Source organism: Osmerus mordax, chromosome 5, assembly GCF_038355195.1.
Source record: "Osmerus mordax isolate fOsmMor3 chromosome 5, fOsmMor3.pri, whole genome shotgun sequence".
Classification (NCBI taxonomy): Eukaryota; Metazoa; Chordata; class Actinopteri; order Osmeriformes; family Osmeridae; genus Osmerus; species Osmerus mordax.
In genome coordinates this window covers 2,569,442-2,593,958 of record NC_090054.1, presented here as the reverse complement: position 1 = coordinate 2,593,958, position 24,517 = coordinate 2,569,442, and the positions used below count along the sequence as shown (strand labels likewise).

The 24,517-nt window shown below is 48.8% G+C and overlaps 2 protein-coding genes across 2 annotated transcripts in view; both read left to right on the top strand.

The window, feature by feature from the left end:
* The window catches only part of dst (dystonin), a 141,118-nt gene that overhangs the window by 59,420 nt on the left and 57,181 nt on the right, over positions 1-24,517 (top strand). The window contains 26 exon segments of the mRNA XM_067235813.1: positions 8-103; positions 248-373; positions 637-789; positions 940-1,094; positions 1,374-1,500; positions 2,025-2,208; positions 3,266-3,423; positions 3,948-4,126; positions 4,371-4,509; positions 4,850-5,043; positions 5,202-5,364; positions 5,476-5,559; positions 5,705-5,812; positions 5,913-6,011; positions 12,821-12,949; positions 13,842-13,930; positions 14,179-14,287; positions 14,929-20,487; positions 20,755-20,904; positions 21,145-21,360; positions 21,471-21,620; positions 21,769-22,002; positions 22,791-22,943; positions 23,314-23,547; positions 23,960-24,241; positions 24,516-24,517. The exon segment at positions 24,516-24,517 is cut by the window's right edge and continues 187 nt beyond it. Coding sequence (XP_067091914.1) covers positions 8-103; positions 248-373; positions 637-789; positions 940-1,094; positions 1,374-1,500; positions 2,025-2,208; positions 3,266-3,423; positions 3,948-4,126; positions 4,371-4,509; positions 4,850-5,043; positions 5,202-5,364; positions 5,476-5,559; positions 5,705-5,812; positions 5,913-6,011; positions 12,821-12,949; positions 13,842-13,930; positions 14,179-14,287; positions 14,929-20,487; positions 20,755-20,904; positions 21,145-21,360; positions 21,471-21,620; positions 21,769-22,002; positions 22,791-22,943; positions 23,314-23,547; positions 23,960-24,241; positions 24,516-24,517 — 9,272 coding nt within the window.
* LOC136942819 (desmoplakin-like) lies at positions 6,450-12,833 on the top strand. Its single transcript, XM_067235812.1, has 3 exons — positions 6,450-6,528; positions 6,620-9,811; positions 10,083-12,833. The coding sequence occupies exons 2-3, from the start codon at positions 6,668-6,670 to the stop codon at positions 12,360-12,362; spliced, it is 5,424 nt and encodes a 1,807-aa protein (XP_067091913.1). The 5' UTR covers positions 6,450-6,528; positions 6,620-6,667; the 3' UTR covers positions 12,363-12,833.

Genomic DNA, 24,517 nt, shown 5'->3' with positions numbered 1-24,517 from the left:
TCTCCAGGCTTACCGGGCTGCCATGCAGACTCAGTGGAGCTGGGTGCTGCAGCTCTGCTGCTGTGTGGAGCAGCACCTGAAAGACAACTCTGTCTACTTTGAGGTGAGCTGAGAGCTAACTCTCTCTTTCGCTCTGAGTTCTGACTGTAGTCGCTTCAGGGGCAGATAGATCTCATAAGCCAGCTCTCTCTCTCCCTCTCTCTACCTCTCTCTCCCTCTCCTTCTCATTCCCTGTCCTTCGTTACAGTTTTTCAAGGATGCCAAAGAGTCCATGGACTACCTGAAGAGCCTGCAGGATACGGTGCAGAGGAAGTACAGCTGTGATCGAAGCAGCAGCCTTCACAAGCTGGAGGATCTCATCCAGGAGTCCATGGTACGCTGTCCCACCACCGGGACCCAGATCAATCCCCCACCTCAGTCCTTCAACTGGAACCACCTTATCATGACCTGCTGTTATGGATGCTGTGGTAGCATTGTGCATCACAAAACACTTAAGAGCTTCGCTGGGGTCAGGATGGTGGTGGTCGTTTGAATGCACTGTCTTCAGAGGCTTTTCACAAGACATAACTTACCACAGAAAATGTATTTTCAATGAGACAATGAGGTGACTTGATGGTGGCTGTCTGATTCCTCCAGGATGAGAAGGAACAGCTTCTCCAGTACCGGAGCAGCGTGGCGGGGCTTGTGGGCCGGGCCAAGGCTGTCGTCCAGCTCAAGCCCAGGAACCCAGAAAGCCTGGTCAGAACCTCCATACCGGTGAAAGCCATCTGTGACTACCGTCAGATAGAGGTAGGGCTCCGTACGGCCGGATGGGTTGGTCCACTCTGTCACACTGTATGATATATACTCCATGAGGGGTTAAGAGGATGTAGGGAGATACATACCTCCATATTCAGACAAGCTTTAAATATTGTATTAATATTGATCTGCCTCTCCTAGATAACCATCTACAAGGACGATGAGTGTGTACTGGCCAGCAACTCCCACAGGGCCAAGTGGAAGGTGATCAGCCCGTCGGGGAACGAGGCCATGGTTCCCTCAGTCTGTTTCACCGTGCCTCCGCCCGACAAGGAAGCCGTGGAGCAGGCCAGCAGGTGGGGCGCTAAAACCCAGAAGCTCCCTCACAAACTCCTCTGAGAATATCTGTGTCACTGACCTCTTAGCCGTATTTCACAACTGGTGAAGATATTCAATGACAGAAAACAACCTAAACGCTCCACGAAATAGAGTTCAACCCAGTTCATCTCTCCTATTCAAAAATGACAATGATTCCCTCAGTGTTGTAGACCTTCAGTACAGCACGGACAGTGTGAACTGCTTGTTATCTTGTGACCTCTGACCTATGACCCCTGACCCCGTGTTGACCTCTGCAGGATCGAGCAGCTGTACCAGAACGTCCTGTCCCTGTGGCATCATTCCCACGTCAACATGAAGAGCGTTGCATCCTGGAACCTCCTCATGGCCGACATCCACGCCATCCGCAAGTGGAACGTGTCTTCGGTACGTTCTCTGCTGTTCTCTGCTGTTCCGCGGATTACATTTACATTTACATTTAGTCATTTAGCAGACGCTCTTATCCAGAGCGACTTACAGTAAGTACAGGGACATTTCTCCCGAGGCAAGTAGGGTGAAGTGCCTTGCCCAAGGACACAACGTCATTTTGCACGGCCGGGAATCAAACTGGCAACCTTCTGATTACTAGCCCGCTTCCCTAACCGCTCAGCCACCTGACTCCATGCAGACATGGAGGTCTGTGTCCGTGGGAGGACGGTGCATAGTCTTCACTGAACCTTGACCTTATCTTATTGAGCTCCTCTAGTGAAATGACTGCAATGTAGACCCAAACACAAAAGGTCATGAATTGGAAACTATATGGAAGTGGAGATCACATGCAATTGAATCCAAACCTCACTATTATGAGTCACGATGTCCTCTCCGTGCTTGATCGTGAGTGGTTGCTCTCCAGGGAGCGCTTCTTCACGAGGCCCAGACCCAGGATGACGGTGTTTCTCTGTCCTCTACAGATCAAGACCATGTTGCCGGGCGAGCACCAGCAGGTCATTAGCAACCTGCAGTCCCACTTTGAAGACTTCCTGGAGGACAGCGAGGAGTCAGAGGTCTTCACCGTGGCAGACCGCTCTCAGCTGGAGAGGGAGGTCCAGGCCTGCAAGGAGTACTACGAGGAGCTGCTGACGTCTGCAGAGAGAGGCAAGGCCACGCTAACCGCTAAATACTCCTGCTAATGCTAACATGCAGTCTGAAGATAGGGGGGATGCTAAGCTAACGTTACTCTGCTGACACGTAAAACAAAGTCTGCAGAGAGAGAGGCGATGCTAAGCTAAACGCTAACGTTACTCAGCTAATGCCAAGGAGTCTGCGGAGAGCAGCAAGGCTAAGCTAGCCACTAATCTACTCTTCCTCTCTGCTAAAGCCAAGCTAACGTTACTGATGTGTTAGAACGGGGGGCTGCTGCCTGGTACACGCTTGGCAGAACTCCTCGAGGGGAACACATGGTTCTATAAGCCTATTAGACATGAAGTTAATACCTTTTGGAATGATTATTTAACCTTACGAAGCACCCATTGGTCTCAGTGCTGGAATGGTTGGTGTGAGGGCACTGGAATGTGTGATCGTGTGAGCTGTGTTTCCATCTTATGTTTAAGGGATGTGCGACAGTGTTTCTACAGCACATTTACATTTGGTTAAGGTTAATCATTTAACCATGGCAGGCAGAACACACTGCAGGAAAGGATTAGCCCTAAGGTGTTCATGATCTTGATAGTCTAACAATAAATCAGCAGTAATCTGTTGATCACTGGCCAATAACAGGGTCAGAGATCACATCGTTCTCAAGATTTACACACACTTTGGTCTCTAGTTCCCAAATCTTCTAATTGAAGCATTGTTTCAAGGCATGTTTTCACTGTGGTCATTCCTGTGTGTTTGTTTCTTTACCTGATCTTACATTTACATTTACATTTATTCATTTAGCAGACGCTTTTATCCAAAGCGACTTCCAAGAGAGAGCTTTACAAAGTGCATAGGTCACTGATCATAACAACAAGATAGCCAAAAAACATCGCGAGTAGCCAAAACATGAAGCACACATTGTGAACAACCAAAGTAAGTGCCAAAGGGAAGAACCATAAGAGCATGTAGTTAAACAAGTCACAACCAAACAACATGAACAGCTATAAGTGCAAATGTACCTGTGGGAAAAAGCAAGCAACAGTAATAAAGCTTCTATGTCTTCATCACTGAACAGAGGAGCATGAAGAGTCTGTGTACAACCTGTACATCTCGGAGCTGCGTAACTTCCGCATGCGTCTGGAGTCGCAGGAGGAGCACCTGATCAGGCAGATCCGCACGCCTCTGGACCGTGACGACCTGGAGCAGAGCGTGCAGCGCATTGCAGAACAGGAGGTACGGCCCCCAGGAGCCTGTTAGAGAACCAACAGGGGCCTCCCTGGAGTCTGTTAGAGAACCAACAGGGGCCTCCCTGGAGTCTGTTAGAGAACCAACAGGGGCCTCCCAGGAGTCTGTTAGAGAACCAACAGGGGCCTCCCAGGAGTCTGTTAGAGAACCAACAGGGGCCTCCCTGGAGTCTGTTAGAGAACCAACAGGGGCCTCCCTGGAGTCTGTTAGAGAACCAACAGGGGCCTCCCTGGAGTCTGTTAGAGAACCAACAGCCCTGGGGTCTGTTAGAGAACCAACAGCCCTGGGGTCTGTTAGAGAACCAACAGCCCTGGAGTCTGTTTAGATTAGCGCTGCAGAGCAGGGAAGCGACTGGAGAGGATTCCAACCATAAGGACCTGTTGTGTTCATGAAACACGCTATAACATCAACCCACTTGCATTCAGTAATGATACTAATGATGCCCCCTTCCTGTCCCCCTCCTGCTCTCCCCGTGCCCCGCCTCCTGCCCCCCCCCCACCGCCCCCCTGCAGAAGAAGAGGAGTGAGCTGGATCAGCTGAGGGGGGACCTGGAGGCCATGAGGGAGAAGTGTGAGGTGTTCCTCCGGCAGGCCACCGCCTCACCGTCTGTCCCGACACTCTCTTCCGAGCTGGACGTCATCCTCCAGAGCATGAACCAGGTCTACTCCATGTCCTCCATCTACCTGGAGAAGTAAGCCGCCACCTCTGAACCCCGTTCAACCTGGGGTTTTGTTAACATTTGTGTTTTGAACGTTTTTCTGGACTGTTTGTAGCCAATGGTTGATCACTGCAGGATTCATATCACCACAATACAATAAAGATCGATATTGGAGTTCCCTAATAATAAACTGTTCATGTAAACATTACAGTGTAAAATGTGTTTTTAGGTAAGTGCTTTGGTGTTTTCTCACCATTTATCTGTGTGTGTGTCACAGGCTGAAGACTGTGAGCCTGGTAGTGAAGCACAGCCAGAGTGCAGAGGCTTTGGTCAAGACATTCGAAGCCAAACTCTGTGAGGAGGACACCATGAACTCTGACCTGAAATCCATAGAGACGGTTATCAGCAGACTGAAGGTAACACTGACATGGGAAATGACATCACTTCCTGTTTGATGCTATCATGCACATGAGCTGGTTGGAAGTTCATACACCCTGTCTTGAGTGACGGGGAAGGCAAGAAATAATAATGTGTTCATTTAGCTGGAGCTTTTATCCACACTGATGTACATGGAGCGATTTGAACCTACTGATCTGTCAAATGTTCTACCACTGAGCTTCCCAGATTGTGACACATCACTGTTTGTGCTCATCAACCCTGTCAGCCATCCTCCATGCCCCAGGAGATTCAGTGCCAGTGGCAGACCTTGGGAGATGTTTATCTAAGGTTAACACTTCCTTCTTCTTTATTCTACAGCAATGGCGGACAGAGATTGACGACCAGCGCGAGGTTTTCCACGACCTGGAGGACGAGCTCCAGAAAGCCCGGGCTGTCAGCGACCGCATGTTCAAAACGCACAACGAGCGTGACTTTGACCTGGACTGGCACAAGGAGAAGGTGGACCAGCTGAGCGAGAGGTGGAACAGTGTCCACTCGCAGATTGAGAGCAGGTCGGTGTTCCTTCAGATTCCAAAAAGACCTTCCCTTGATGTGACCCGTACCTTGTCATGCAGTAATGCATAGCAGCCTATATGTTGTGCAAAAAAGAAATTCTGGAAATGTACAAGACAATTTAGTGAACCTCTGCCATCTGTGGTGTGTTTATCAGGCTTCGGGATCTGGAGGGCATCGGTAAATCTCTTAAATACTACAAGGACTCTTACACCAGTCTGGACGAGTGGGCCAGAGAGGTGGAGAACATGCAGAAGAAGACCCAGGAGAAGCACCCTGAGGACAGCAAGGCCCTCACTGAGCTGCTCAACCAGCAGAAGGTAAACAAGAAGAAACACTGGGTTGAATTTCAAATGAAAACACGTCTGTTAAGAGATTAGTGTTGCGTTTGCACAACGTGTGAGAGCTTTTCTTTGGCCTGTGTTGTCCAGGTTCTTGTTGCTGAGATGGAACAGAAACAGACCAGGATGGATGAGTGCCAGAAGTACTCTGAGCAATACTGTGGTGCAGTCAAAGTTAGTCCCCAACTAATGCTATGGACATTCCTGAAATGCAACCAAATATCCCACCTATCTAGAGGATCAAAGTTTACTTGGTTCCACGATAATGTTGAAGCCTTTCCCTGGGTTACAAACGACCTCCCGCACCGTATGTTTTCAGGATTACGAGCTCCAGATGATGACATACCGAGCGATGGTGGACTCCCAACACAAATCTCCCCTGAAGAGACGCAGGATGCAGGGATCGTCTGACGCCATCCAGCAGGAGGTGAAGATTCTAGAATGGGCCAGAAGTTGATGACAAGACGTAGGGTTCACACTGTATATTCTAATGCAATGCCCCCCTCTCCTCCCCCACCCCTCCACAGTTTATGGACCTCAGAACCCGCTACACCGCTTTGGTCACCCTCATGACGCAGTACGTGAAGTTTGCCAGCGAGACGTTGAAGAGGACGGAAGATGAGGAGGTAGGGAGCGGCTGGAATGGGAATCCAGTGTCACAGCTCATCTGGCCTGCTATTTACAGCTTATCTCAGCATGGTTCTTCAGGAAACATGTATTACACTAAATGCCTTCTTTTTGGTTGAAACACTTTTGGCATGTCATGGCAGTTTCACATGCACATATAATATAGCACTTTACATTAGAAGTATGTAAAACTGTTTGCATGAGTTGTCACTTTACACTTTGTCACTGTGTGTTTTGAATGGGATGGGGGGATTACTTCCAGCCATATTAAGAACAAATTCAGGTTATTGTTGGTTACCCATTTAATACAAATGGAGAAATTTAGCTTTCAAGCTAAATCTTGAGGGCCGTATTCCCCCATGCAAGAGAAACACTCTTTTGCATTGCTGTTGGTGGCGGTGAACTCTGTCAACTAGCTTGTCAATCCTCCTGTCACTGGAATGGAAATGCTTTTTCACGTCATGGGGGCATTTGCTGGGGACAATTAACAACGCTGCAAAACCTCGCCTCTCCTTGGTAAGGATGTTATACCCGCTAAAATAGTGAATATTCCATTTCAAAATTCAACTTTTGGAATGTGTGGATGACTTGTTGTCTTGCCTTGTAGAGCAGAAAGGCTTCAGAGAGGGCAGAGTACCTCACATGGACAGAGACCATGGAACTCCAAAAGGCCTCAGGGGAGCAGGAGATTGGTCATCTTCAACAGCAGGTACAGGAACTGGAGACGTCATTGGCTGAGAGGCAGGCACAGCTGGAAAGCCTCGGGGAGGAAGTGGAGACACAAAAGAAGTCCATTGAGGACCTCACCCTCCAGAAGTCTAAGGCAGAGTTTGAGGTGCAGCAGTCGCGAGCGGAAATGGAGACTGCTGTGAAGGGAAAAGCTGCTGTGGAGCAGGAGCTGGGCTACGCCAGACAGCTGATCCAGCAGGCAGAGGCCAAGCAGTCCTCCCTGGAGGAGAGTCTCCGCATGCTGAAGAGGAACATTGAGGAGGGCACCGTGGCCCGCAGGAAGCTGGAGGACCACCTGAGGAGGAAGGACAGCGACGTGCAGGACCTGGAGGAGCACAGCCGAACCCTCCAGCGAGAGCTTAAGGCCAAGGAAGGTACGGAGGCAGAGCTGATTAACCATGTCCGTGTCATGGAAATGGATAAGGCCCAGCAGGTCAAAACCAATGAGACCCGAAGCGTCCTCAGCGAGTCCAGGTCTTCCACGGTCAGGGAGAACGCCCCCCTCCCTCACAGCATCCAGCAAGTCCAAGCTGATGTGGAGGCGGAGGTCCTACATCTCAAACTGGAGGAGCTGACCATGGTGAAAAAGAAGGCGGAAACGGAGATCAAGACTTTGAAGTCGGAGCTGAACGCCGTGTTGATGCATAAGAATATCGCCGAGGAGAAGGCTCAACGTTTCAAAGAGCTTCTGGAGGAGAGCAACAACAGGTTGAAGAAGCTGCAGTTGGACATCGAGCTGGACAGAGGCAGCATGAGGCAGAAATCCGAGGAGCTGAGGCAGGAAACGTCCGACCTGAAGAAATCCATCTATGTGTTTCAAGAGCAAATCAAGTCCCTACAGAGGGACAAGTCCTCCCTGGAACAGAGGGCTATGTTCCACAAGACGGAGGTCGAAGGCATGAAAGAGCAGCTGAAAATCCATCAAGGACAGCTCCTCCAGAGGAGCACCATGGAGCAGGAGAAAGGTCACAAGGTCAGGTGTCTGGAGGACGAGTTGGCCACCAAACAGACGGAGGGAGAACAACTCAAATACAAGATCAATGAGCTGACGAGGATTAACATGTTGTTGGACAACGATGTAAGCGGGCTTCAAGTCAGCATCGAGTCGCTTCAGCAGGATAAAACCTTCTCTGAGCAAAAGATGAAGTCGTTGAAAAACGAGGCAGAGAGCTGGAAGCAACAGCTTCAAAAACTTAAAGAGGAGTTTGTGTTAAAACAGAGATCTGAGCACGATGTGCAGCTCAAATCCAGGAACCTGGAAGCAGAGCTTCAGAAGAGCGGTATGATGGCTGCCCAGCTTCAGAAGCAGGTAGAAGACCTGATGAAGGTGAACAAGGAGATGGAAAATAACATGAAGAACCTGAAAGCAGAACTAGAGAAGGTGAGAATGGAAACTGGAACCAAAGATCAGCAGGTGAGCATTTTCAAGTCTCAGGTGGAGGCCACAAAATCTCAGGTGAGGATCATCGAAGAGGAACTCCTGAAGAAGACCCAAATCTCCCACGAACTTCAGATCAAGCTGAGAGACTACAACGAGGAGGTGAGGAAGACAGATGATCTTCAGCAGAAGAACAAAGAGCTTAGCTTGATCATTGCCAATTATGAGAAGGAAATACGGACTCTCAAGTCTGATCTCAGCTTGGTTGGCACAGAGAGGAATCTGGCCAATCAAAAGGTCCAGGAGCAGAAGTCCGATGTAAGTGATCTGAATGTCACGCTGAAGAAAACAATGGCCGAACTACAGCGGGAGTCCACTGAGGGACAAAAGTATCTTAATAAACTGAAGATGGTGGAAAATGAGCTTTTGAAATGTAAGCAGAACATGAAAGGAATGAGTGGAACCTCTGAGAAAATGACAGCAACTCTAAAACAGGAAATAAACTCTCTTCAGAGAGACAAAAAAATGGCTGACCAGAAACTGGAAAACCTGAAGGGCGAATTAGAGGAACTGAGCTCTGCTTTAAAAAGGACGAAGGATGAGCTGATGAAAGAGACTCAGGAAGGGAAAAATAAACTGTCTAAAATCACTGAGTTGGAGGCAGAGCTTCAAAAGAACAGGTTGACCATGAAAGATATAACCTCAAGCTCTGAAAAATTCTCAACCAACTTCAAACAGGAAATCACTGTCCTCCAAAGGGAGAAAATTGCATTCCATGAAAAAACAGTATCATTGACTTCTGAGGTCACCATGCTGAAAGGAAAGCTGGACCTTGCCCAACAGCAGGTCAAACAGAAGCAGAAAGAAAGTTCTGACCTTCAGCTGAAGTCCAAACAGATGGAGAACCAACTACAAAACTGTAAACAGATGCTGGACGACTTGAAAAGCAAACTTGACCTTCAGAAGACGAGTTACGAGAGGGAACTTAAGTCGGTTCAGACTGAAATGGAGCACAAGCTCTTGTTACAACAATCTCAAATCAAACTGGAAATACAACAGAAAAGTCAGGGGAAATCACAAAGCACACTGTCAGCAGAGATGGATAACAAGTATTTGAAACAGGAAGTTGAGCAGTTGAAAACATTCAATGAGAGCACATTAAAGTTAAAGCAGGAAGCCCAACAGCAGGTAAATGAACTACGTATCAAGATGGACAAAGTGCAACAGGAAAGAACCTCCATCAGCCATGACTTACTGAAGGCGAAATCTCAGATTTCTCAATTGGAGGCAGAGAGAGTAAAGCTCAGCTCAAACTTAACTCACTTTGAAAACCTCCACAAGGAGAGTTCCAGAGAGACCACCACGCTCAAGCAGCTGCTGGCAGACAGCGAGAGGAAGCTGGCCATGAAGGGAAAGGAAGCACGTTCCCTCAACGAGCAGGTTTTGTCCTACGTAGAGGAGGTCAAAAGCCTGCAGGAGAAGGTCCTCAAGCTGGAGGTCACCATCAGCACTGAGAGCAGGAAAGCTAAGGAGCTGGAGGCTTCAGGTCAGACCAGCCACCAGTGTGCAAAAGACAACGATCTTGCCAAACTGAAGACAGAACTTGTTTTGACACAGAAAATTGTGGCTTCATATGAAGACGCCAAGCGCAACCTAGAGGAGGAGCTGGTCAAAATGAAAGTCTCATCGGAGGTATATATCAATAACTATATATATATATATCTTTCTATCTAAAATATTTAAACAGTATACTATACCCAACATATTGATTTTGTAATATTAAGTAAACATTTTAATTGTATTTTAATTTATATGTATACGTACATGTTTTACATCTAAGTGAAGAGTATTGGATTTCTTTAAAGTGTATCATTTGCACTGCCGACAAATGATTAGAATTGGTATTTGCTGTCTGGTACATTCTAATGTCTAATCCAGTGTCTCTTTAATCCCATGTTCACAGATAGCATCGATGGAGAAAGACAAAGTCATGGATGAACTAAAAAAAGTGAAACAATCCAATGTGGCTTTTGACCACAATCAAAGCAGTGCCCACGATCAACTAATCCACAATCAAAGTACTGCTCACAATCAACTAGTCAACAATCAAAGTACTGCTCACGATCAAGTAGTCAACAATCCAAATATTTCTCAGCTAGTCTGCGATCAAAAGATCAACCAGTCTGCAAGCATTACTCATAATCAGATAATCCACACTACAAACCTCTTACAGGAACAATCAATGAGTACTAAACCAAACAACTCTTCTGTTCAGACTTCAACAGTTCAGCAAAAATACACCCAGAATGTGGTTTCCGGAAACCCGGGAAAACAGTCTGAAGCTGTATCCATAACACAGAAAAAATCCATGTCTGTGGATGGACCTGCAAGAAGAAGTCAACAGGTCACATCTAGCCTCTCTAGTACAAGTTCATCCAATGTCAAAACCATGTCAACCAAAGTGTCACAATCTGCGACCTTGTTGAAAGAAACCGAGGTTGTGAAGAGTCAGTCGGCTTCCTCCAAGGCCTCTCCCAAGCTCCCAGGGCTTAGAGGAAGCATTAGTATAAGGAAGTTGATAAAAAACAAACTCCTGGACAGAGAAATCTTACAAAAATTAGAAATGGGACTGACCACAGTAGAGGAGGTCCAGGCATCGTTGGCTCAGTTCATCGGCAAACCCACTGCCATCGCTGGCATATACTTGGAGTCAAGCAAGAAAAAAATGACCTTTATGGATGCTGCTGAGAAGGGCTTACTAGCTAAGACGTATGCCATTGAGTTCATGGAGGCTCAGGCTGCAACAGGATGCGTGACAGATCCCGCCACTGGTGTCTCCCACTCAGTCCAGGAAGCATTGGAGAAGGGCGTGGTAGAGCCAGACGTGAAAGAGAAACTGCTAGATGCCGAGAAGGCCATCAGTGGCTACATCCATGGCAGCAAAGCCCTGTCTGTGTTCCAGGCTATGGAGGAACGGATCCTAGACCGACACAAAGGAAAGAAGATTCTGGAGGCTCAGATAGCCACCGGAGGTCTGGTAAACCCTGTCATCGGCGTTAGGGTGCCTCCTAACATCGCACTCGAGCAGGGACTCATAAACAAAGCCGCCCTGCAGAGTCTCTTCGACCCACTCAGCAACCCCAGAAGCTTCCACAACCCTGATTCGGGACAGAAGGCCTACTATAGTGAACTGTTGAAGATGTGTCTCTATGATATTGATGGTGGAGTTTATCTCTTGCCCTTTGGTGAGAGGCATCTCTCTGGTTTATCCCCTGCAAGCTCTCATAGAGTATCGGTCATCAGCAGCAGAGCTGGGATGGAGATGTCCACGTTTGAAGCGTTTAAGGCCAACCGCATAGACAAGAGGACCTACCTCTTTCTCTCACAGCAGGACGGCGAATGGCAGGAAAAGTCCACTGTCGATGTCAACGGAAGCCCCCTACATATCATAATCGACCTGAAAAGCGGTCGGCAGGTGTGCATCGAAACCGCCCTGAGTCAGAGGTTCCTCGAATCCGCAGAGCTGGTGAGTTATCGCAGCGGGCTGATCAGCATCTACCAGCTGGTTGACCTCATCTTCTCCAGAATGGTCGTTGTTGAAGACCCAAACAGCCCGATTGCAGGCGTGTGGGACGGCACCCAAAAGAGGCGTCTGTCAGTTCTCCAGGCTCTCCAGCAGAACCTCGTAGACCGCCTGACCGCCCTGCGGTTTCTGGAGGCCCAGGCCTGCACAGGGGGCATCTGTGACCCATCATCGGGAGAGAGGTCGCCCGTCCCAGAGGCTCTCCGGAGGGGGCTCCTGGACGAGTCCTTCGCTCGTCAGCTCCAGCAATGCGAACAAGCATACAATGGCGTCATCCACCCCCACACAGCTAAGATCTTGAGTGTGTCTCAGGCAGTTCAGGAGAACCTGTTCCCTAAAGACGTGGGTCTCCGCTGCCTAGAGTACCAGCTCCTCACGGGAGGACTGCCCCATCCAGAGACCCACGAGAGGGTCTCTCTGGAGGAGGCTATCCAGAGCTGCCTGGTGGACAAGGCCACGGCCGCCATCGTGAAAGATGACAAGTCTCATTCCAAAACGCTCACTTGCCCAAAGACGAGAAGAAAGATCTCTTTCAAGGAGGCCCTGGAGAGAGGTGTTTCTGACTGCCACACGGGGATGAAACTGCTGGAGGCCACCAGGTCTCACAGTGTTGGAGCCAAGCCCTCTTTTCAGTACATCTGGACCTACAGACCAATCTAACTTTGTGTAGTAAAAATCTATGCAACGTGAACAAGTGTAGATATTTATAATTTTTGAAAATCTATTATAACTTCCAAAATATTTGTAAAACAGGTCCTGGATTTGATTAATGGGGGAAAAACCTTGGCATTTGATGGATGCAAAATATTATTTAGTGGTCACACATTTCATGTTGTACACTTTTTTAAAGTGGCAGTGCTCCTTTTCACCCAAGCTTGTTTACAAGGAAACATTTCAGTAAACTGCAAATTAGCATTAAAATGGAATTCATGCTACACTTGTATGAAAACCACCATGGTTCGTGAGAATATTCTATAAAGATTCATAATATGGCTGGGAGTATCTCAGCAGATATCTGCTGTTGCTGTTGATGTTTCCATGTCCTTCGATAATCTGCAGTGCTATTAATAAATAACTGATTTAACAAGCTTTAATGAACCTCTCTCTCCGACTTCTAGCGATCTGTCGATGAGGAGAAGAAAGAGAATGGTGATAAAGTTAGCAAGCTATTGCACTGGATGTCCAGTGTAAAACCTGGCCTGGGCAAAGATGCTAAAGCTAGCACAACGACTGCTAGTAAGCCCCAGGTAATAACTGTGTGCATAAAACAAACATGCTGTCACTCTCTGGTGTTTTCAACTCTCGTCCCAACACTATACATGTGTATATTATCACCTCATGTATTATGTATATATACTATAACTTCTCTCCAAATATTGTTTGCTGCCAAATACAAATTGTGTGACAAAACGATCCCACACCTTCTCTTTATAATTGTATGTGCATGGTTTCCAATAAACTAACCAGTTTTTGATGATTTTTATCATTTAATTTAGCCATTTATAGCCACACAATATAAATACAAAGGTTTAAACTGCATATACAGTTTCAGCTTGACAGCTGTGCCATTATTAAGGTATCGAACCCTCTCAGGGTCCTTCACAAGAATATCACTCTCAGAATATCACTCAGAAAACTGTTGCACAAGCACCACAATAAAACCCAGTATCTTGACAACAACTGAGCTAGAAATGTCCTGTCGTTTTCACTCATCACCACAACGTGTTACAAGGAAACCTCTTTTCCTCAATAAAAATATAAATATTGTATAAAAAAGCTTAACTCTCTATTGTAAATTGCCCTATTGTCTGGCATTACATATTGTGTTAGAAGCAACCCATTTAATTAACTGATAGAAAAGGTTAATTTCAGTAAAGTCATTGTGTAATGTACAAACATGCACCTAGAACACTCCTGCTGAATTAGGGTTAGGACTATCATAGCCTAGGGTAAGTCATCATAGCCTAATATCTAGTGCAATCATCATTTACCAGAAACGGTTAGAAAGCAACACATGCACATTTCAATATCAAATATGCACAATGCTGTTTGTTCGGCCTGGCCATCTCACAGTACTTGGAATTGTCAACATTCAGAGTACACAAGGTGTATTTATACACATGGTCTGTATTATTCCAGACATCAATGGAGGAGATTGTGACCAAGAAGGAGCAGATTGCAGAGGTCCTGAGGACCACACAGATGCTGATTACCAAACACAGTGACAAGTGAGCGGATCTCATGAATCAACATTTCATGATAATATGCTGGGATCCGCCCTGTGTGCTTCCTGGTTGAAATTACAATAATATTATATTGAATCTGAAGGATTATGACTTCAGATTATGCTTGCGTCACGCTAGAAATGTAATGCGAAACATGAATGACTCTGTCATCTGTTCAGTATCTTTTGATTTTATTGTCCTGTAAATCAGGGCTGAAAGAAGCTAAATGCTTGGCATGTGTTGTCCTGCAGGATGACAGAGGAGGAGAAGCAGGAGGCCAAGGAACAGCTGAAACTGCTGCATCAGGCCTACGGTGATCTCAGCCAGCAGTGTGCAGACCAGACGCCCCCTGTTGACCAGGTTTGGAACTGCCTCTCTGCTCTGCACTGGGGTGGATAAGAGATGTGTGGATTTGCAAAGCACACTAGTGCCACCTACTGTGCTCCTGCATGACTAACCTGTGATATCCCCAGCATGGTTTTCTCTTGAGCCATTTTTAACGCTGTCAGCCAATGAAGACAAGAGAAATGGTAGGAGGGTTCCTCTGTAGTATGTGGACCAATGAAACCCAGGGAAACTGAGTATGCTGTAAACATGCTTCCTGACTGAACCACCCTGAATCACCCTTCCACATTCTGACTTTTCACAGCCATCCTTGATGCACAGTCATTCTCTTCCCCACAGGTGCCCTCCCTATCCAACATAACTCCCTTTGTGTGGTGTGTCTAACTTGCTCTCTCGTTTGGCCAGATACTGAGTTCTGTTCACAGATGCATGTCAGCTTTCAATGTGTCCAATGTTCCTCTTGCTGTGGAAACACTGTCACAGCCTTGCATTGTTGCACATGAACTCCTTGCTTGTCTGATGGGTGAGTACGTGTTTCGCCTTGCTTTTGAAAACAATTACTGAAAGGAGATTGATTTGAATATAATTGATATCAGCGGGACATCTCAGAGGTATGTTAAATCTATACTCACCTTCTCCTTCTGGTTGTCCCACAGGATTCCCAGACCATTGAGGGGATTCTGGAGACTGAGAGTGGATCAGTCTACTCCGTGTTTGCTTCTGTCCAGAGAGGCTTGCTGGACCAGAGGACGGGGGTCTGCCTCCTGGAGGCCCAGCTGGTCGTACACGGCCTCACTTTGCCACAGAGCAGGGGGTCTGTCGACCTGGACGAGGCTCTCACAAAGAACCTCCTCGATGAGCCGACATGGAGGCAACTCCAGGATCTGAACGAGGCCAACAACATCCTCCAGAGCCCCCAGTTTTCCTCTGAGCCTCTGCCCGCGATAGCAGCCTTCTGTGAGGGGGTCATCTCAGAAAAGTTGGCTGTCAAAGTCATGGAGATCCAGCTGGCTACTGGAGGTCTCAAGATATTTAACACCAGGGAATTACTCACCCTCGATGATGCCTTCCAGTTTGGACTCATCCCTGCCCCTTTCTACGTCCAGATATTGGAAAGACAGAACAGCACGAAGGGTCTAATCAGCCCTAGCACGGCTGAGAATGTGTCCCTGGCCCAGCTGGTCCAAATGAGTGTCCTTCATGAGAACACGGGTCTAAGACTGCTGCCTGTGAAGGAAAACCATCAAGGAACCATAGTGTTGCCATCAGGAAGGAAAACCAGTGTGCTGAGGGCGGCCCATGAAGGCTGTATCGATCGTGAGACCATGTTAAGATTACTAGGGTCTCAACTGTTTGCTGGTGGGATCGTCGACCCAAACACCGGACGTAAACTGACAGTTGAGGAAGCCCTGTCAGAGGGCCTCATTGACCCAGATATTGCCTCTGGGATATTGAGTCACCAGACACAAAATGGCGGCATTGTCAATCCCAAAAATGGAGAGAGGCTTACAGTGGATGAAGCTGTCCAGTGTGACTTGATGAGCTCCACCAGTGCTCTGCTGGTGCTGGAGAAACAGAGGGGCTTCATGGGGCTGTTGTGGCCTCACTCAGGGGAGATACTCACTTTCTCCACCTCTCTGCAGCACAAAATTATCACCAACCAGCTTGCCTGCAAACTGATCAGCAACAGACAGAAGATTGCGGCCTTTTACATCCCGGACAACTCGGAGGTTGTCGATATCAACTCTGCAGTCCGAAGCGGTCTGATTGACGGACACACAGTGGAGATACTGAAAACGATCGAAATACCAGATGTGTTTCCAGATATCGATGAACTTAATACGAGGTTCTCCTCTTGGTTGATGTTCAAGGAGCTACAGATTGAAGGATGTCACAGTCCCAGAGATACCGCAGACGTGGATGAACAGAGCCTTGTTGCTCCATCTCCCTCAGAGGCAGAGCAGCTTTTTATCTCCTACCTCATGCTGAACAGCTATATGGATCCAACATCTGGGAAAAGACTACTGATATTTGATGGACAGCTGTCTAACATGTCCAAACTCTTAATGGAAGAGTTAGCAGACGCTGGTGAACGCGAGAGACGGAACTCGGTATCATCTGATGATAATACAAGGATGGATGATAATTCTGCGACACTGACAAATTCAGAAGCATCATCTCAAAGCAGTAAGGAGGATCTGGTTCTGTTGCAAATCGATGAAGAAATAGATCAAACGATGGAAGACCAGGAAGTGCTTACTTTTCAGGGTGTGGTTGACAAGGGAAATGAGGTTTCTCTGGATGTTAAAACCTATCTTGGGACTAGTGTTTCAGGACATGATGCCCTTGAGGAACCCTTTGGACAAACTGACACAGTAGCTCAACATGACGCTGCTCATGGTCTATCTGACCACACATCTCAAAAGTACCCCAAATGCATAGGTCCTGTTCAGGGCAACAACTTGGAGGAAGATTCAGTTGATCAAGTAAATAGGTCTGCCAATGGAGGTTTAGTTCTCCAAGCAAATACAGGAAGCCGAACATCTCCAACATCCTGTGTCGTGAATGGATCCGATACGTGTTTAACTTCAGGAAAACATGAGCTCACACTGTCAAGCCCCACAACTGCATCTTTGCCCTCTTGGCAGGTGCAAACAGAGACTGAGCCTGGATCATCACCATGCAGGATGGTACCTGAGACTGAGCCTGGCTCATCACCATGCAGGATCGTGCCTGACACTGAGCCTGGATCATCACCATGCAGGATGGTGCCTGAGACTGAGCCTGGATCATCACCATGCAGGATGGTGCCTGAGACTGAGCCTGGCTCATCACCATGCAGGATGGTACCTGAGACTGAGCCTGGATCATCACCATGCAGGATGGTGCCTGAGACTGAGCCTGGATCATCACCATGCAGGATGGTTCCTGAGACAGAGTCTGGATCATCACCATGCAGGATGGTGCCTGAGACTGAGCGTGGATCACCACCATGCAGGATGGTGCCTGAGACTGAGCCTGGATCATCACCATGCAGGATGGTGCCTGAGACTGAGCCTGGATCCTCACCATCCAGGATGGTGCCTGAGACTGAGCGTGGATCACCACCATGCAGGATGGTGCCTGAGACTGAGCCTGGATCATCACCATGCAGGATGGTGCCTGAGACTGAGCCTGGATCATCACCATGCAGGATGGTGCCTGAGACTGAGCCTGGATCATCACCATCCAGGATGGGGCCTGACACCGTTGACAGGCTCACAGACTCTCAGTGCTCTAAGGAAGGGCTGGAGGACGAGGATGAGAGAAGATACGCCATCCACCTGCTCAAAACCCAGGTGGAGGAGGGCGGCATCCTGGATGTGACCTCAGGCAAACGCTACGATCTGGAGGGAGCCCTGGATAAAGGTCTGGTGGATGAGGAGACTGTACTGGAGGTTCTGGCTCTCCAGTTGCACAGGAGCGGGGTGGTGGGGGATGAGAGGGACACCATGTCCACCCTCCAGGCAGCAGTGTCAGCTGGATCCATCTCTTCCCAGGTGGCCGTGCAGATCATGGAGCAGCAGAACCTGCTAGCCGGAGTGTACGTCTCCAAGGCTGGGAACACCATCTCGGTTAGTGAAGCTCTGGAGTCAGGGCTGGTCAGCGAAGATCTGGCCGTGAGCCTCCTTCACTCGGAGCCCAAGCACAAAGCGATCGTCGACCCTGAGGGGAAATGCTCTCGCTCCGTCTCTGAAGCCAGACGACTGGGATTCATAGACGACCAGGAGGCTGAGAATCTGCTGACACGGCACACTGAGACGAAAGTGGCGGTGATCATTCTGGATATTCCGGATGAGCCGATGGATGGAATGGAGACTGGGAAAGGACTCGCAGGCGATGAGTGGGACACTATAAGGAACCATGAGGAGATGAGTGATGCCCTGAATCCTTCACATCCTCCATACAGCGTCTGTCAAGGTTCTGCACGACAGATCATCTCACCCATCTTGTCCAATCAGTTAACAGAGGAGCTTATCGCCCATCAAACTGACTCAGCATGTTTACCAAGAGAAGATTGGGAGCAATCGGTCCATTCCAGTAGAGAGTCCTCATCAGATATGGTCTGTGGATCTAGAAATAACACCCAACATAATACTTTATCAAACATGTCACATCCAATCAGTCTTTCGGATAACAGGCTTTCCCAGGGTAAATCGGAGGAAAATCAGCTGACCGTCGTTGTCACTTCCCCTGGTCTGCCTGATGATGTGGAGCCAGTGTTGTTTTGCCTGGACGATGGGCTGACCAGTGCAAGTTACCGAGAGGTAGAGATCGTAGCTAACCAGACGGTGAGTCCGGTTCACAGTGACTCAGGAGTATCCTGTTCCTCACACAGCGATACGCAGTCTGAAGAGAGGAAGACGGAGAACGTGCTGGCTCCAGTCAGGGAGCCGGCCGAGGAGCTCGTCTCAGAGAGATCGTCTTCCAGGGGTCTGTCCAGCCTCGCCACTGGCTTGGTGTCTGAGTCTTCCTCTGGGAATGCAGGGGAGATCACAGCCAGCGCCACTGAATATCTACAGCCGGATCATGGCATGCCTCAGCAAGCTGTTGTCAGACCAAAGCCATTAGGGGGAATCACACCTGCCTCTTCTCACAATGGACACAGTCAGAGTGAGTTTGTATGTGATTTGATTCCTCCAGTGCTTTGGCAAGACTCTTCAAATTCAGCTATAATGTCAGAGGCGGTTATTCCAGACACTAGTCACAGCAGTGATTACACCGATTACAAAACTCATTTAGAAATGTCTGTGCCTACCCTCGTCGAAGATCATTCTTCCGGAACCACGTCGGATCCCACTGGAGCAACGAATCAGTCAGGTTCTAATGCTAAGGCAAGATCCCAGACTGAATCAGGAAAGGAACAATCTGCAGTGAAACAACTGGCTGAGGTTCACTCTCATGGCCCAGGTTGTACCCCTGCAGAAGCTGAGTCAGAGGCAGGATCACAGACAGACGATCACAACCACCGACCGAGATCACCTGAGAACGGCCTCTCCTCAAGCCCTCCCTCATCTTCAAACCTGACCTCAGGGCCTCCACTGAATGAGACAGAACCTGGCCTAGGATCAGAAATAAGATGGGATGTGAGGGGTCAGGAATCACATCCAACACAAACTGGGTGTAGCCCCTTGGAGGAATCCCTGCTAAAGACTAAAAATACCTACCCAGAATCCTCTAGTGTATCTGAGGGTGCTGCGGCCCCAGCCTCAGTCCTCTACGACGCCGTGCGATCTGGCCTGGACGAGCTGGTGAAGATGAGGGTGGAGGGGGCAGATGTGGGAGACCTGCAGAAGGCAGAGAACCAGGCAGTGGAGGACATCATCAGTGTGATCCAGACCATTCCCCACACCCCAGGGAGAACAGGCCCCGACCAAGGACCAGCACATCCAGGCTTCCAGGCACCTCAAGGCCCTCAGGCACATCCAGACATCCAGGCACCTCCAGGCGTCCTGGCACCTCCAGGCTTGCAGGCACCTCCAGGCGTCCTGGCACCTCCAGGCTTGCAGGCACCTCCAGACATCCAGGCACCTCCAGGCCTCCAGGCACCTCCAGACATCCAGGCACCTCCAGGCCTCCAGGCACCTCCAGACATCCAGGCACCTCCAGGCCTCCTGGCACCTCCAGACATCCAGGCACCTCCAGGTCTCCAGGCACCCCCAGGCCTCCAGGATCCTCCAGGTCTTCTGACACCTCTAGACATTCAGGCACCTCCAGGCCTGCAGGCACCTCCAGGCCTCCAGGCACTTCCAGGCCTCCAGGCTCCTCCAGGCCTTCTGGAGAGCAGAAGTCCAGATCTCCTCGTGGACGTGCTGAAGCAGGAAGCTCCACACTCCCCTGAGAGCAAGGACTCTCCTGGAGGCCCGGAGAGGACCAGGTCCCACATCCAGTCTCAGTTGCTGCAGGTGATCCAGAACGTCTCCTCCGGTCAGGACCCGGAGGTTCTGCGGGAGGTCATGGAGACGCTGACCAGTATGATGGGCGGAGGGCCACAGGAGGACAGGCAGGGCTACCGTCTGGAGAGCATCCAGGAGGAGAGCTCCGAGGAGGAGGCTGAAGGAGCGACGGAGGCAGAGAGGCCGGACCTCTGCCACTCTGCCCTGGAGGACCAGCGGGCACGCGCTGCTATTGGCTCAAGTATGAGGAAAGCTGAGGGGATTGAAGCTGAAGTCCAGGTAAGTCTTCTTTATTTAATTGTTTTCTTTATGTATCTACCTTCCAAAATCAGAGACATGTAAGATGAATTACACAGTGACTAAATGATATATACCATATCTTTGGATGTATGGGAGGGAGTCCGGTGGCTGAGCGGTTAGAGAATCGGGCTAGTAATCCGAAGGTCGCTGGTTCGATTCTGGCCGTGTCAAATGTCCCTGTACTTACTGTAAGTCGCTCTGGATAAGAGCGTCTGCTAAATGACTACATGTATGTCCTCCTTTCAGCCACAATGGTCCACTCAGGATTATCTGGAGTGTGTGGGCAGACTCCAGGATCACGGAGATGTCTTAGAGGACATCAAGAATGACCTTTTGACCCAGGGTCCTCTGAGTAGCAACATGGAGGAGTTAGTGGGTCAGCTGGGAGAATCTCAGGTTTGCCATGTGATTTTCTACTGTACTCTATACCACAACCCTAACTTCCTCGATGCGTAGATGACCACTCAGGTGACTATACGTAGTCCTGCATTTCTAGATATTTAGTTATTTTTCTTTCTCTACATGTCTGTTAATCTGAGTTGTTGTCACTTTGCATGAACAGATATCAGCTTCCACAACCACTTTTCACATGTTGTATTTCTCTCTTTCTTTGGACTAAACTCACGCTGTTTCTAGTCACTGGAATCCAATCTGTCCACCCTGGCTGGTGTTCTAAATACAGACGTGCAGCTAGCCAGGCAGCTGTTGCACTGCAGTAATGAAATGGTACCCTCACAAATCCACCAAGACTTGGCCTCGGCCTATATTGATTTGCAGCCAGCTTTCACAGACGTTTGCCGAATCTCTGCAGAAAGGACTTATGTTCTGACACAGGCTATTGAAATAGGAAAGGTCAGTGTCGAAAACAGCACTGGGTTTGGGGTGTTGGTTATGGAAACTGCTTACAACGGCAGTTTGTGAAAATGAGATATCTTTATGTTTTGAAATATTACAATTTTCAGGCCCACCTAGAGTCCACATACCAGGATCTGCTCTGTACCCTTGACACACTCTCAGGGTGTGTCTGTGATAACCCTGAGAGTGTCTGCAATCTGGATATGAAGGACACATGTGACCTGGACACAGTGAAGCACATGATCGAGCAGAACAGGGTATTATTTGTGAATCATACATGCATTCTGTCCAGTCGCATAATGACTTAAATTCTGCCATTCAGATACATTTGATATTATTATTAGGATCAAGTCAGTGTCCGGAGCGTGTTTGCTGATGTCAGTGTTCTTCTGGGTGGGGTTCTAGAACACTGAGGGAAGGCTGGCAGGGTTCCGGCGGCAGCTGGAGGAAGTAGCGTTCGACATCCAGTACTTCATATCTGAGCATGCCCAGTTTCTCAGCCCTGCCCAGAGCCGGCACCTCCTCAAGACTCTCAGCGCCACCCAGAGGGCACTAAGGGAACAGCAGGGGGTGGTGGCGGACCAGACATGCACCCTGGAGCAGGTCCTCGGGGCCAGGGAGAAGCAGAGTCTGCAGAAGGTCTGGACCAGAGACATGGTCCCATAGGAGATTGAGAGTGTGAATTATAATGTCTTGATTCCAACATGGAGGTTTTTTGAGTTGGAAGTGTGCACGAGAGTGACGTTTTGGTGCTCACTGTGCATGGCCTGGATGTTATGTCAGCTAGTCTCTCGGGACAGTGCTGAAAGACATTCTGGGATGGATTTTATGAAATAGCACAGACAGAACTTATATTTCTATGCTTGACTCAGTGTTGATCAAGATGTTGTGAAAGTGTTTGCCCTCCTTGAGAGTATTGCATGTTTCCACGCTTGACCACAGGCCAACACTAACTCCTCTGCTTGTGTTCATGTTTCACAGACGTCCAGGCGCCCCTGAACACTGACAGTGCATCTCCAGTGTGGCAACACCTCAGCCCATACACCTCAACACTAACTGTCTTTAACATGTGCCATCTCTCTCCCTCTCTTCTCTGATGGTCCGATGCAGGCTTAGCGGATGGCTAGCTAGCATGTTTACAGCATACTCAGTCCTGGTCTTAGCTAGTTGGATGTTCATGATGTACATGGTTTACATGTTCAAGACAAGGGGCTTGTATGTTTGGCATGGTGTAAAAGAATGAATTTTCAGACCCCCCCTCCTCCAAAAAAACCGAACCCATCCTCCACATCTCGTTCTCTCCTTGCTAGAACCAAGGTTGCGGTGCCTAACCCTGTAGGTGTGTGCGGCTCAAGTTGCGTAGCCACATCAGTGTGTGTGGAGCCGCATGTGGGCCGGGGTCTGACTGGGTGCTGTGGTCTGTCCAGTGCGTGGTGGAGAAACAGCAGGAGCTGCAGGGGAAACTGCAGGAGCTGTGTGACGGTCTGACCCTGACGGAGAACCGCCTGATCGGGCACCAGCAGCAGACCTGGGGGGCGGAGAGGGGCAGTGACCTGCAGCAGTGTCAACAAGAGCAGCAGGTTGGTGACTCAACACCTCTGTTAAAACCTTTTTAGTTTTTACCTTTTTTTTCTTTATAATGTCAGTTGGTCTTGTTAAATATTCGCCGCCAAGCAGGAGCGATATTAACTTAAGTCTCATTCTTAGAATGTCATCTCTTCAGTGCTTTTTCATTTATTTATTTTTAATTTAATTTACATTTGACTTTTTAGTCAGGATTCCTTCAGGTCTTACATGTTTTTTAACAGGTTGCTTGAAGCGACCTACCTTTCCCAGTAGTGACATCAATGAACGGAAGCACTGTTTCTATTCACGACAAAGATGGTATTGCTTGACAGTTGGTTTCAGTTACAGCTGATAATCTCACCATCTCTGGGATTTCCCCTTCAGGCTCTGCAGAAGGATGTTCAGACCAACACCACTGCGCTGAATGAGGTCATCTCCAGCACGAAGACCTTCCTGGAGGAGAACCGGAGCAAGCTGACCCCGGAGCAGACCTCGGCCATAGAGAGGAAGCTGGAGGAGGCCAAGAGCAAAGCCAAACTCATCAGTCAGCGGGCGGAGGACTCCAGGAAAGACCTGGAGAAGGTGGTGACCACGGCCATCAAACAGGAGACTGAGAAGGTTAGAGGTCATGCTGAAGTCAATAACGCTGAAGGGATCCTCAGATTCCGGAGGCCTCTGTGCCAACGCTGAGCAGTGGGTCAGAAACGATCTGGAAACCTCAAAGTTAAACGCTAACTGCAGTGAGAATGTACAGGACATACAGCGACAGTTCTTTTGGATTCAGATTTTTGTTCAGTTGACTTTATTTGTCATTCACCTCAGTGATTTTGTCTCTCTCTCTCTTCCTATCTCTCTCTCTCTCTTTATATATATACACACATATATATGTATGTACAATGTATATGTTGCTTTGGATAAATGAATAAAACGCTAATGTAAATGTCTCTTGGTTAAGTTCCTCCGTCCCCCAGCCCTCTGACCCCGCCTGTGTCGCCCCGCCTGTGTCGCCCCGCCTGTGTCGCTCCTCTAGGTGGCAGCAGAGGAGCAGCTTAAGGAGAGCAGGAACAAGATCGAAGGTCTGCTGGGCTGGATCTCCAACATCGCCTCTGAGAAGGAGAGCGTCCAGGACCAGACAGACAACGACGGCAAGCAGAACGGCAACACGCCGCTGGAGCCTCCTGCCAAGGGCATGATGGGAAATGACAACGATGCCAACGGGAATGTAGCCACGACAGATAACGACCCCCAGGGGAACGTTCCGGAGAGCCCCTCCTCGGGCGCGGGCCTAGAGCAGCAGTACGACAGGGTCAAGGTAAGCCTGTCTGCCCGCTTAGCTAAGTGTTCTAGATGTGCTTTAACCATTAGCACAACTGTGGTTCTCATCCTCTCTCTCTCTCTCTCTCTCTCTCTCTCTCTCTCTCGCTCTCTCTCTCTCTCTCTCTCCCCTTCTTTCGCTCTCTCACTCCCTCTGGCTCTGTCTCTCCCCCGGTATCCAGGAAACAACAAATGAATAGGTGAACAACCATCGTCAGTCATTTCCACCACCATCGCTCGGTGACTAAGACATGCCTCTCCCCTCTCTCCAGGC